Source organism: Calidris pugnax, unplaced genomic scaffold (assembly GCF_001431845.1).
Source record: "Calidris pugnax isolate Ruff unplaced genomic scaffold, ASM143184v1 scaffold17, whole genome shotgun sequence".
NCBI lineage: Eukaryota > Metazoa > Chordata > Aves > Charadriiformes > Scolopacidae > Calidris > Calidris pugnax.
The window spans coordinates 12,105,010-12,118,993 of record NW_015090794.1 but is presented as its reverse complement, the minus strand read 5'-3'; the positions used below and the strand labels follow the sequence as shown (position 1 = coordinate 12,118,993).

At 54.1% G+C, this 13,984-nt stretch overlaps 2 protein-coding genes across 2 annotated transcripts; both read right to left on the bottom strand.

Annotated features, from left to right (window-relative positions):
* Positions 1-3,431: 3,431 nt before the first annotated feature.
* On the bottom strand, positions 3,432-4,214 carry LOC106884797 (hemoglobin subunit alpha-2). The gene is made up of 3 exons (XM_014936401.1): positions 4,058-4,214; positions 3,730-3,934; positions 3,432-3,607 (listed from the first exon to the last, which is right to left on the bottom strand). Exons 1-3 carry the CDS (start codon positions 4,147-4,149, stop codon positions 3,479-3,481), a joined length of 426 nt encoding a protein of 141 aa, XP_014791887.1. The 5' UTR covers positions 4,150-4,214; the 3' UTR covers positions 3,432-3,478.
* Positions 4,215-6,376: 2,162 nt separating this feature from the next.
* Positions 6,377-8,518, bottom strand: LOC106884896 (hemoglobin subunit pi). The gene is made up of 3 exons (XM_014936638.1): positions 8,361-8,518; positions 7,090-7,294; positions 6,377-6,654 (listed from the first exon to the last, which is right to left on the bottom strand). Exons 1-3 carry the CDS (start codon positions 8,453-8,455, stop codon positions 6,526-6,528), a joined length of 429 nt encoding a protein of 142 aa, XP_014792124.1. The 5' UTR covers positions 8,456-8,518; the 3' UTR covers positions 6,377-6,525.
* Positions 8,519-13,984: the final 5,466 nt, after the last annotated feature.

Below are 13,984 nucleotides of genomic sequence, written 5' to 3'. Positions count from 1 at the left end.
CCCCACCGCACCGGCACCCGCACCGGCTGGGGGGGTCACTGCCCCCCCGACAGCAGCCGGGATTTGGGCCAGGATTAGGGTTAGGGCTGGCATCAGCGCAGGCGGGGCGGTCCATCCCCTCTGGCAAGGGATGGCTGCGGGGTTAGGCTTAGGGTGAGGGTCAAGGTTCAGGTGTAGGTTTAGGTTTGGGGTCTGCACTGGTGTGGGTCCAGGTTGGGGTCTGCACTGGAGGAGTCTGTGTGTGTCCCCTCCCGGCACAGGATGGGTTCAGGGCTCGGTGTGGGGGCACTGGCTGAGGTCCCCCTGAGACCTGGGTCCCCCCAGAGCCTGTGTGTGTTCTGGCAGGACATGGGGGTTGTGGGGTCAATAGCATGGTGGGAGTCTGTGCCCCTCAGGCAGCCTGCCCAGTGTTCCCAACACCCTCATGCAGCCCCACGGGCACCTGCACGTAGTGACCCATCCAACACAGCCTACACACACACACCTCAACTGCCCTGCTACAGGCACTGCCGTGTCGCATGGCTCCTACACGGACACCATCCCTATGGAATCACAGAATGCTTTGAGTTGGAAAGGACCTTAAAGATCATCTCATTCCAATCCCATGGGCAGGGATACCTCCCACTTGACCAGGTTGCCCCATCCAGCCTGGCCTTGAACCCCTCCAGGGACGGGGCAGCCACAGCTTCTCTGGGCAACCCTTGTACACAAACACGCTGCCCCATCCAACATGGTCCCTGTACACAGCCACTCACCCGCGCTGCCCCCCTGCACCTCCTGCTCTGGTTCCCTCAGAGCACCCCTAACCGGTGCACCCCAAAGCCTGTGTCCTTCTCACCCCCTGCTCCCCGAACTGCAGTCACATCCCTTTGCGTACAGACCCCAGAGCTGCCCTGCCCCACAGACATGGGGACAGACACCATCCCTATGGAATCACAGAATGCTTTGAGTTGGAAAGGACCTTAAAGATCATCTCATTCCAATCCCATGGGCAGGGATACCTCCCACTTGACCAGGTTGCCCCATCCAGCCTGGCCTTGAACCCCTCCAGGGACGGGGCAGCCACAGCTTCTCTGGGCAATCCTTGTACACAAACACGCTGCCCCTACACACACCCTGCCATCCAACATGGTCCCTGTACACAGCCACTCACCCGCGCTGCCCCCCTGCACCTTCTGCTCTGGTTCCCTCAGAGCACCCCAAACCCGTGCACCCCAAAGCGTGTGTCCTCCTCACCCCCTGCTCCCCAAACCGCAGTCACATCCCTTTGCGTACAGACCCCAGAGCTGCCCTGCCCCACAGACACGGGGCTGGCCCCAGTGCTGCGGGGGGACCGGGTGACCATGACCCCTGGGAAGCGGGGACACTTGGCAGAGTGCCTTGAACCCCTCCAGGGACGGGGCAGCCACAGCTTCTCTGGGCAATCCTTGTACACAAACACGCTGCCCCTACACACACCCTGCCATCCAACATGGTCCCTGTACACAGCCACTCACCCGCGCTGCCCCCCTGCACCTTCTGCTCTGGTTCCCTCAGAGCACCCCAAACCCGTGCACCCCAAAGCGTGTGTCCTCCTCACCCCCTGCTCCCCAAACCGCAGTCACATCCCTTTGCGTACAGACCCCAGAGCTGCCCTGCCCCACAGACACGGGGCTGGCCCCAGTGCTGCGGGGGGACCGGGTGACCATGACCCCTGGGAAGCGGGGACACTTGGCAGAGTCACAGGGATCAGCACTGATGGAAGCACTGCCCACAGCAGTAGGAGCTCAGGGAAGGAAGGAAGACAGGCAGGACCCATGGCGAGCCCCATGTGCCCCAAATGATGAAGGCTAGGAAGGCAAGAAGGTGAAGATGAGGATGGTGAGGAAGATGAAGAGGGTGAGGGGGCCTGCGGTGCTTCCAGTAGGTTCGAGGGCTGGGGCAGGCAGGCAGGGGACAGTTCACACCCGTGTTTCCTCCATGGCTGGTGGGTGGGGGAGCTGCTCTTCTGGGAAGTGGAGCCCAGGGAACCAGCAGTGGGGTGGTATGTCTGCCTTCACCTGCATCGAGGGGGCAGAAGAACCCTTCAAACTGGTGGCACAAGAATAAATGGGTGTTAACGCACATGAGGACACTGGGGTGTTGACTGGGATGTGCCTGAGGGTGGAGGAAAAGTGCTGTGGGTTCATGAGTATGCTTGCAGGAGTAAGGGCCAAGGTGGCCTGGGGACCCCTAGCCCTGTGTTTCTGTGCAGGTGGGGACCCCCAGCCCTGTGTTTCTGTGCAGGTGGGGACCCCCAGCCCTGTGTTTTGGTGCAGGTGGGGACCCCCAGCCTCGTGTTTCTGTGCAGGTGGGGACCCCCAGCCCTGTGTTTTGGTGCAGGTGGGGACCCCCAGCCCTGTGTTTCTGTGCAGGCAGGGACCCCCAGCCCTGTGTTTCTGTGCAGGCAGGGACCCCCAGCCTCGTGTTTCTGTGCAGGTGGGGACCCCCAGCCCTGTGTTTCTGTGCAGGCAGGGACCCCCAGCCCTGTGTTTCTGTGCAGGCAGGGACCCCCAGCCTCGTGTTTCTGTGCAGGTGGGGACCCCCAGCCCTGTGTTTCGGTGCAGGCAGGGACCCCACATCCCCAGCACCCGGTTGCTGCCTGCACTCGCTCTCCTGGCACACCATGTCCCATCCCTCATGAATGCTCTCCTCCTCCCTTTGGTGCAACAGCACAGAGCAAACCCCAGGCTAGTTCAGCAGTATCTCATAACCCATCACCTGTGATCCAAAGACAGTGTTGTTGTTTTTTAAATTAGGCCCCCAGTCCCTGAAACTGGTGGCCCTGTGCCATACTGTGGCTCTGCCCACTCTGCTCCCACCCTGTCCCATTGCCAGGGGAAGCACAGACACCCAGGGCAGGAGTGGGGGCACTTCCCTGGCAATCCCTGACGGGGATTTGTGGCTCAGGGGCTTGAACCCAAGAACAGTGTTTGTGCTTCATGGTCTGCAGTGGATTTTTCTTCACTCCATGAACTTGTCTGGCTGCTTTTGGAGCTCACACAGGCACTGAGCTCCCACAGCATCCCCAATAAAGTCCTAAACAACCACCGTGATAGATGGAGCAAGGAGGGATTAATCCTACCCTCACCTGGAGAATCCTTCAAGGGGATGCAAGAACCACATTTGGCATGGTGCATCCTTCGCCCAGCTCCCAGAGGGATGCAGACAGGGAAGGGCAACAGGCCGAGCTCCATTCCCTGGGTCCTGCTACCAGCATCGTCCGCATCCCAAGCTGGGGGGGTGGAAGCAGGCAGGACCCTCAGAGGGCCATCCAGGGAGCCCATGGCCAGTGCTGCCCACCTGCACCACGGCCGGCCTCACCGCCAGCTCCCTCCCTGGCTCCCTCGGGAGCACCGCAACACCCCAGCCCACCCCGGTCCCCCCCACCCCGGCACAGACGGACACGGTGCTGTGGCAAAGGTGTCTTTATTGATGGCACTGGGGCGCGGGCGGCAGCTCATCTGTACTTCTCAGCCAGCACGGCGGCCACGGCCGACAGGAACTTGTCAAAGGCGGAGTGCACCTCGGGGCTGTAGTCTTTGCCCAGGTGCACGGCCAGCACCACCTGCAAGCACTGCGACAGCAGCTGCAAGGAAAAAACAGGGCTCAGCACCACTGCTACAACCCCCTTGGCCCCCCCATCCCTGTCCCCCACTCCCCGTCCCCTCTCCCCCATCCCCCAGTCCCTGTCCCCCGTCCCCCGCCTGCCTTGAAGTTGACGGGGTCGACACGCAGGTTGTAGGCATGCAGGTTGCTGAGCTCGGACAGGGCCTGGCTGAGGTTGTCCATGTTCTTGACGGCGTTGCCCAAGGCGGTCACCACCTTCTTGCCATGGCCGCGGATCTGGTCAGAGCCGTGTGACAGGTCAAAGTGGGGGAAGTAGGTCTTGGTCTGGGGGTAGGTGATGAACATCCTGCCGGAACGGGAGGGTCAGTGCCGCCGACCCCCAGCCGGGTCCCCCCACACCAGGCCCCCTCCATGGTGCTCCCACCCTCTCGCCCCCATCACCCGTGGGGTCCCCGGGCCCGGCCCACACCTCTCCAGGGCCTCGGCTCCAAAGTCCTCCTGGTGGCCGAGCACCTTCTCCCAGATCTGCAGGATCAGCTTCTTGTCGTCGGCGGTCAGCATGGTGGCGGCTGGTGGCAGGGGTGGGCAGGACTCGGTAGCAGCAGCATCTGCGGGGACACCCTCTTATAGCAGCCAGCACCTCCACCCCCGCCTTATCTTATCGGCGCTGAGGGGCGGCGGGGCCGCGGCCGCCGGTACCAGGCCTAGGGAGCGGCTGCGGCATTGCCCTGGGGGGCCCCAGCTTCCCTGGGGGGCCCAGCCCCGAGGAGGCCCCAAGGGGGCCCGTCTGCCCTGTCCTGCCCCACTGCAGCAGCCCCACACAAGGCTGGGGGCTGGGGGCACCCCATGGTCAATAGCAGCCACCAGCATGTCCCATGGATGCCACAACCTTGGCCTCACTGACCGGCGTGTCCTTAGGTCTCCTGTTGGGATGCATCATCCCCTCCAGGTCTTGGTCCTCCCTGGCTCCCGTGTGCATCCCACATGTGTCCCTGTGTCCCTCATGTCCTCCAGACTCTGGTGCATCCAACTCCTCTCTGCTTAAAAAAACCCATGGACCTCTGAGCAGGAGCCATGGATGAGTCCTCTCAGGTGGCACTGGGGATTAAACGTGGGAAACACCATCTCTCCAGATGCCTGGAGAAATCTGGATGGAGAAGAACCTCCTTTTTGGGTGCATGGTCTTCCCAAAGTCTGTCCCGTGATGCTTGTCAGGCCTGGGCTTCTTCCCTTCTTCCCACCCCAGCGTGTGCTCCTGCCACTCCATAAATGTTGGGACAATCTGCAGGGCATATGGTGGTTCGAGACTGTCACATCCTTCACTCAGCCTCTGTACGAAGTTATTGATGCAAATTTTGGGTTAGGGACATTCCAGATGCTGACCTACCATCTAAGCTGTGGATTTAAATGTAGTGCATCATCTCTGCTTCTCACTCTGCCCTCCAGGGAACAGATTTTGGGGTGTATGATACGCCAGGAGGAGACGCAACCAGGTAGATGACCCCAACTAACCAAAGAAGTATTTCATACCATATAATGCCACGCTCAGCAATAAAGGGGAAAAGAAGGGTTTTTAGGGGGGTTACCCATCTTTTTTTCTCAGGAACTGGCTGGGCATCAGTCTACCCGCAGGAGGTGGTGCGTGATTGTCTTTGCATCACTTGTTTTGTTTTCTTCCCTCCTCTTCCACTTATCTTTCAATTATTAAACAATTATTTCTGTTTGTTTGATCTTGATCCCCAAGTTTTCTTGCTTTTATTCTTCCTTTCCTCTTCCCCTCATCCCATTGAGGGGGATTCTGCAGTGCTTAGCTGTCCACTGGGGTTAAACCCACAACAGGTACATATGGAGGATCCCTGTGCTCCCCCCAGGGTGATCATCAGTTCCGTACTCTTCCCTGTCACTGCTTTCCAGAGAAATCCTGTGAATTTGTGGTCCCCAAGATGCCATCAACACTGATCTCCAGTGGCCACTAGTATTCCCAAATTTCAAATGCATGTAAAGTTCCCTATATAAAAATAAAAGATGTGAAGCTGAGGGGATGGTCCCTTTACCAAACCTGTCTAGCAGGTGTGACAGCCCCAGGTGTTCATGAAGCACTTCAGATACCTTCTCCATAGCCCTTGGAGAGGAACATGAGAAGACACTGCCCAGCATCATTCTGGGCACATCACAACATATGGCAATGCAGGTTTTGCTCACAACAGGCTGTGGTGAGTTCTGGATAGGCCAAACAAAAAGCCTGGGTCCTTTCAATATCCAGGTCAACCTGGAAACAGTCTTTGGTGGATATACCTTTGGTAAGCAGTAGCAGTCACAGGGCTCTAACCTGTTCTGGGCTTCTGCTCAAAGTTATGTTATAGCCACTGAATATTATGTTATTCTGTCTGAATTTACACATCTTAGCACATGAATTAGTACATAGAATCATAGAATCATAGACTCATAGAATTGCCCAGGCTGGAAGGGACCTCCAAAGGTCATCTAGTCCAACCTCCCCGCAGTCATTAGGGACACCCCCAACTAGACCAGGTTGCCCAGGGCCTCGTCGAGCCTCTCCTTGAATATTTCCAGGGATGGGGCCTCAACCACCTCCCTGGGCAACCTGTTCCAGTGCTCCACCACCCTCCACCACAGTGAAGAAATGAATTCATTAGTACATGGATTAGTACATGAGTTTACATATCTTAATATTTCCCCCTCCATATTGTGCAGATATTTCAGAACACCCCTGCCTGAACAGTAAGGTGTGGATGGAACACTGAGATGAAAGCACAGAGACTGTATCTTACATTTGAATTATTTATTGGGTTTTGCAGATGACCGAGCCCCTGCGTAGGGGATTTGAGAGGACGGCGTAGGAAGGGGTGAATACCCTGGGGCCTGGCAAATGGGGTGCACCATGGACGTGCGTCCCTCACCCTCTGTGGAGGCCATTTATCTGTACTTCTCAGTCAGAACAGAGGAAACACTGGACAGGAACTTGTCCCACGCAGCGTGAGCTTCTGGGGTGAAGTCACTGGGATAGCGGGCAGCCACGGAGCACAGGATACAGTGGGAAAGCAGCTGTAAGGGAAACCAGGATGAAACCCATCGCAATCAGTAACAGATGTCAGTCTAGGGGGTCAATATTTCTCCCTCTTTCCAAATGTCCCTTACTTCCTCCCCAAAGGGAAGTGCAACAAAGTGGGAATGTTTAGAATTTACTTTGTTCAAGATGGGTGATATAACTTGACTTGCGAAGGAGGTTCATAAACTACAACAAAGGCAGCAGAGACTCAGGTGTGTCTACACAAACCATAGGAGCCCCCCAGAGTAGTTCGTTGCTTGGACTAGACCAAATCTTTCATTTAAAGGTCCAGCCTCAGGTTAAAATCAGGTGGAGAACAAGCAGCGACGCAAATTGGCAAGTCTGATCAAGCTGCCATTAGCCAAAATGATGTGTGGCCACTAAATCTGTGGGGGCAGTTTCCATCCCTGAAAGCCTTTGTGCTCACTCACCTTGAAGTTCACTGGGTCCACCCTAAGGATGTAAGCGTGCAGCTCACTGAGCCTGGCCAAGGCGCCTCTAATGTCATCAATGTTCTTCACAGCCTCCCCAATGGCGTTCATGACCTTGGAGCCGTGACCACGAAGCTGAGCCGAGCCTTGGCTCAGATCGAAGTGAGGGAAGTAGGTTTTCGTCTGGGGGTAGCTGGAGAAAAGCCTGGAGGAGAACAGGAGAATAAGGTACAGCAGTGGAAGCGACATGTGTGAGATGGTAAAACCCCAGAGCTGGTGCAGGGTAAACCCGCCAGCTGCAGAAGTGCACCCCTTCAGCCATCGTGACAGAGCTTTGGGATCTCTAAGCCTCCATTAAGAAGGTCTTTCTGCTCTTAAACCTCTTCTGCAGTACATGCAAATTAGACAGTGGGCTAATCTGTAAGTATTAGAGAAGAATGAAATGTTAAAAAGAATTTATAACTTAATGTATTTTGGGTTTTTGGGGGGGAGAGTATTTTAAAATCAATAATAGCCCCAAATTGTCCCTACATTTCCTATTGTAAGCCAGTTTGCAGGATCTTCAAGCTAATACGAGCTGAAATGAACCAGAATTGATATGGGTGGTATTCAGAGTCCTGGAAGGAATATCGCAATACTTTATATTGAGCTTGTAAATAACATTTAAATAACATCATAATTTCTGCACGATTTCCAGGCTATTACCCCTTTTGTACCAACTTGCTTAATTTGTATGAACTTTGGGTTACTGTGCTATACTTCAACAGGGGGTCCAGTTGTCTCATTTCCTAACAGTTTGGTACTTATCAACTGGAACAATGAAGCATACCCAGTGAATTTAGTGGACAGCTCTTCTCTTAATGCCTAGAAATTGCAAGAGAAAGCACAACACTTATACAGAAATTGCATCACTTCTACAACAAACCACTTTGAGTTCATTTCCCAAGAGTGATAACCCTATTTCAGGACACCGAGTACGAATGACTTTGAATTCCTCACCAGGGCTCCTGGCTATGAGTTCTTCTGAATTGCTATAACGGGTAATAAAGCATTAGAATTGCTTAGAAAATTATGTTTTGCTGTAAGATCTTGAAGCCATCTATTAGCATTTAGTAGCACAGATATAATTCCAGAAAAGGACATACACAGAGGTCATCCATCAACTCTCACCAGTCCCAGACTGCTCTCACTCGTGCCAGTTTTACATGAGGTGCATCCTGACAGCAAAGCCAGAGGAGGCACCCTCTTCGGAGGGCTTCTGGGGGTCTTACCTCTCCAGTGATTCTGCTCCGATGGCATCGGCTTGGGTAGCCACCTTTGCCCAGATGGCGACCACGGCGGCCTTCTCAGCTTGAGTCAGCGTCATCGTGCAGGAGGGTGAAGGCTGAGGCTCCTCGCAGTGAACGCTCAGAGCAGGTTTGGACTCATCACCCTGATGGCCCTGCTTATAAAGAGGAAGGGGGGAGCAGACCTTGGCGTCTGTCCACGCTCATTGGTCACTCCAGAGGTCCACCCATGGAGGTGGGAGACTCTTATCTCCTATTTCGGCAAGGGTCAGCACACTGGCCTCATTGCTTGCTGGCGTTATCAGCTTCTTGCTTCTTAACGTAATGGCTGTGTGGCCCAAAGAAATTGTCTGGACACATATTGATACGTGAACAGACAGATAATGCTGGAAAATTCCAGCAACGGAGCGTTAGGACACATCCTTAGGCTGAGGAGCATATGCACGTCAGGCACACTAAGGAGCTTGGAGAAAAATCTGCATTTTCTGCCTTGCTTCCCAGAGGAGAACACAAGACTGGGCCTTTCTGTGCCACATGATGCACTTCCAGTATATCTGGTTTCCACGTGGCACGGTATTTCATATAAAATGATTCCTAAGTAGTGCTGGAGACAGGCTGGGAGACGTGCTGTAGAGTTCAGAGGGGGAGTGAGACCCTGATTTTGTATGAATCAGCGGAGATTTTGCCATTTGCTTCAATGCTGCCAGGACTTCACTTTGCCAGCCTCTGGCAAAGGATTAGGAACACAGCCCACAATTGATATTATTTATCATGGCAGCAATAGTAATGATTCCTACAGATACAGGGAGAGGTGGCTTATGAAATTGAGTAAGGTCCTAGAGAAAAGAAGGAGTGTGTGAGTAAGCCCAGTCAGACCCTTTTTTTCATCACTAAATGCCTCATATGGTACCTCTTTGATTTCTAGCTGTGTGATCTTACTGTTAATTACCCCTTGTGTGTAAAATAACTCTCAGCACCACAGCCAGTGCTGGCGTGTGCCACATGCTGGACGCACGCAGGAAAGCCTGGTCCCAGGATAGATGTCTTGCAGCTTCAGGGCATGGGCACACTTGATGGGTGAAGGACCAAACAAGCCAAGGGAAGAACCAACAAAAGTCTGTTATCACAGATAAGTGGGCAAAATGTCAAAGAAATACCCTACTGGAGATGGTCGCTGCTGAACCTCGGGGAATGAGTCTCCTGCCAGCACACGAAGCAGAGGTAAATCTCTCTGCCACCCAGATAAACTGCATCAGCCGCACACATCACTGCTGGGTGCTGGCAGCCGTGCACGGAAAGCTGGCAGGTACAGCCAGAGAGGGCAGATAGTGTCCCCTGCCCAAAGAGCCTCGCACGCTTGTGCGGAGGAGGTTGATATGTATAAGCCAGATTCCTCGCCAAGACGTGCCTGCGTTTCACAGCAACGCTGCTGACTGCTGCAGAGGATGCTCCCCAGACATGCTTGTCCTGCTGAGAGGAAAGTCCTTCTAGGGATCTAATGGTACTTGGCTCGTGCGTGCATTGCAGTACGTCCAGCTTGTTATCTGCACAAAAATAGCAATGCCAGTGCAATCACACCACCCAGCCCCACTAAGTGTCCCACAGGAGCAGGCACCAAGCTTGGAGCTCCTCTTGGGAGTCACAGGGTGCTGTGCCACGCTGCCACGCAGGGCAACCCCATTGCCGGCAGGAGTTGGGGTTTGGGTGGGAGCTAGGCTTTCATGTGTGCTGTGCTGATGGTGGGGTCTTCTTCTGTGCCTTCACATGGTGATAGGTCTCTCTGGGTAGACTTTATAGCCCAGAGGAGCTGATACACTCCTGAGGCCGTGGCTCTGCCGCTGCCACTGTGTCCTTGGGTCAGATGGGAATGAACCGGTGGTGCTAGAGAAGTAATAGGGACAGGGTCAGACTGTGGCTGCTGTATCCTCTCGTGTCCCCACTGTTCTGGTGGCTGCAGTGTCACTCGCAGAAGGGCTCTGACCCACTCCTTGGGCTTTGCACTGGGCTCTGAATTCAAACCTCTCTGCATGTGACCTGCCTGATGAAGCCAGAGAAGCCTTGGGCTTTCCCAAAGGGCAGGCACAAAGCACCTGATGCTTCTTGGTCTTCAAGCCTGGCTGGGTTTGGTGATCTTCACCCCCTCTGAGGAGGCCACCACCTTAGCTGGGATTTCATTAAGATCGTGTTCAGTACCATAGCTCCCTCCCCAGCCCTCCTGCCCACTGGCTGGCTGGGCAATGCACTTCTCTCGGTACCTCACTTTAACAGGGGACACAAGAGGGGAGTCACCTGAGACCCAGTGAAGGCAATGGCTTTATAATAAGGGATATTATCAGAGTGCTCTTTGTATATCTTCCCTTTGATAAATACCACACATGTCCCCTGAAATGCCAGAGCTAACTGCACAGAGGCTGTGCAGAGCAGTCTCCCATTAAAAGTGCCCCTGATGGGATGGACAGTCCCGCAGTCAGGCCACCGGAAAAGGCAATATTCAGTTTATACAGCTTAAATGTATGTGGGTATCAAGGGAGCCTGTATTCATCATCCCTTGCTACACACATTTTAGAAAACTTGCCTTTTGCGATGAAAATAAATATGTTAAATGTACATTTATATAATGTTCTTGTCTCCTCCCCAAAGTGCTGCCTCTTATACGTTGCTCGCTGCATGGCTGCGCTCCAAGCTCTCCTCTGTGAGATTGCTTTTAATCAGAGGTCACTCAATCAACGCATGAGGGAAGCGACGGTGACCCAGATGTACCCGGGGATAAGGCAGAGACCATCAAGACTCCATCCTATTTTGCTGCCTACTATTAACCCTGAACATTGATCCTCCACGACTGTAAGATTAAGGTCTGTGTAGACATGAGGGTCAGAGTGATGACCACACAGGAGGGTTGGTCATTGCTGAAATCTTTATGGGATTTTAATTTATTTTCTGAGAGTACTTTTGCACCATCACAAAAGCCAGAGCAGACAAAAGATGACAGTGGTTTGATAGAAGGAGCTCATCACCTGCCCAGGATCAGGGCTGCGCTGGGGACAGCTGCACTGGGGATGTTCCTGCTCCTCAGGAACATGCCTGGTGAGAGAAGTGTGATCCATGGCCACATGCTGCAATGTAAGGTGGAGAGTGATGGTCTCTGTCCTTGCAGGGACCTCTCAGCCAAGTTCCTCCATCCCGGTGCTCCAGCTGGTAGTGAGACAAAGAGGTCCTGGCCTGAGGGACACCAGGAGTTGGACAACATGCTCGCTGGTGTTCCCCTCGTCACAGGACCCATGATGAAGAGTCCTCTGGAAACCCTCACCAGATCTGCCTTGCTCTCTTGCTGCTGCTGCTCATAGTTATGATTCATAACCCCCTGGCAGAATGTCCACCCATGTACAGATGCTGAATATTTGCCATGAACCTGTGTAATGTCACCAAAGGTGACACCAAAGGTGGTTTTCAGTATTAACGTAGGTCTTTCTCAATCCTGCTCCAAAAGCAGGCTGCCAGTTTCTCATTTCAAAGGGCAGAAGAGAGCAAGAGGCTTGTTTGCTCGTTAGAAAAGTGGGATTATAATTTCTGTCAACCCTGACCGTGACCAGCTGAAAGGCACCGTGGTGAGATCAGGGATAGCTTTCCCCACAGGCCTGCGCTCTGCACAGGGATGGCCTCCCCCTGGAAGGGAATTCCTGGGGATAAGGGAAAGAATAAGGCACATTTCATCTGCTCTTACTCTGACAAAATTTGGCTGTGTCACGTTTTGGAGATCTTAAAAGTGGAATCTAAATCCTGGCTTTATTCTCTAATTTCCTACCAGCTTGCAGCAGTTTACTTTAACTAAACCCCAGCCTCCAAGAGCTGGAAATGAGAAATATGTGTATACGAGAGGTATTTATTTACAATAAATATTTATTAGTTAAGAAAGGAAAATTCTGTCTTGAAGCAGTCACGCCGGGAAGTTTTAACGTGGCTGCCCAGGGCTGGGGCGGGAGGAATGCTCTGCTGTGATAACACGACTGCTCTTTAATCACCCTCAGCCAACTCTCCCCCCTCAGTGACACCTTCTCTTGCCCCAATTGTTATCGCCGGCCTCGTGGAGGAGAAGGGCCCCACAGATTACGGCCGCCCTGCCCCTGCTCAGCTCCCTCTGCAGCCACCCACCGCTGCCTGCCATCCCCCGGGGGGGACGCAGAGTAAGCGGGGGTATCTCAGAGGGTTCAAACATCCAAATATTGCAATCAAATGCAGGAGAATTTACACGCAAAACCCAGGACATCCTCCAGCATACTTGCTGATAATTTTCTGATCTCGGTTGAACACAAAATAAGACGGATGCACCGAGACAGCTGCCAGCTGGGAGTAAGGTTACAGGAACCACCGGGCAAGTTCATAGAATCACAGAATCACAGAATTGTCTGGGTTGGAAGGGACCTTTAAGATCATCGAGACCAACCATTAACCAAACACTGCCAAAACCACCATTAAACCATGTCCCTCAGCACCATGTCTACCTGTCTTTTAAACACCTCCAGGGATGGTGACTCCACCACTTCCCTGGGCAGCCTGTTCCAATGCTTGATAATCCTTTCTGTGAAGAAATTTTTCCTAATATCCATTCTAAGCCTCCCCTGGTGCAACTTGAGGCCATCTCCTCTTGTCCTAGTTGTCTCAGCGCTGTGAAGCCCCCTGAGATCTTGCAAGGAAGGTGAGGAACACAACCAAGCGTGCCTTTCCAGGAGCATGGGGAGCTGAAGGGTCCGATTTCCACAGCCTGGCTCCCACGGACACCCTGCAATGGTGACCACACCAGGAGGGGATGACCCCTCACTGCCATTTGCCACCAGCTATGAGTGAAATTTTGGACTAGTAATGGCTGAACTGGCCGAATCACTAGAAGTGACCCAAAGAAATGGGGCGGGGGGGGCAGGCCTCTGGCAGCCCCTGCTCCAGGGCTCCAGGGCCAGCACCAGGGCTGGAGACCTGGGGAAGGGGCCACCACAGGCAGACTGGGGGTCCTGGTCTGTGCTGGGGACAATGGGCTGAGCCGGCTGGGAGCTGGGGACGAGGTGCTTGTCTGAACTGGGAGCACTGGGCTGTACTGGGGGATGGGGGTGGGAGGTATATGAGGAGCTGGTCTGAACTGGGAGCACTGGGCTGTACTCGGGGGCTACAGGGCTGTAATGGCAGACAAGATGGGACTGTACTGGGTGTGCAAGTTGCTGGTCTGAACTGGGGGCACTGGGCTGTACTGGGCGACAGGGTTGTCAAGTGTTGTGCTGAACTGGGGGCACTGAGCTGTACTGGGGGCCGGGTCCATGAGGTGCTGTGCTGAACTGGGGGCACTGGGCTGTACTGGGGGCCGGGTCTATGAGGTGCTGTTCTAAACTGCGGGCACTGGGGTCTGCTGGGGGATAAGTCTGTGAGGTGCTGTTCTAAACTGGGATTGCTGGGCTGTACTGGGGGACAAGTCTGTGAGGTGCTGTACTGGGGGCACTGGGCTGTACCAGGGGCTGGGTCTGTGAGGTGCTGTGCTGAACTGGGGGCACTGGGCTGTACTGGGGGCCAGGTCTGTGAGGTGCTGTTCTAAACTGGGATTGCTGGGCTGTACTGGGGGACAAGTC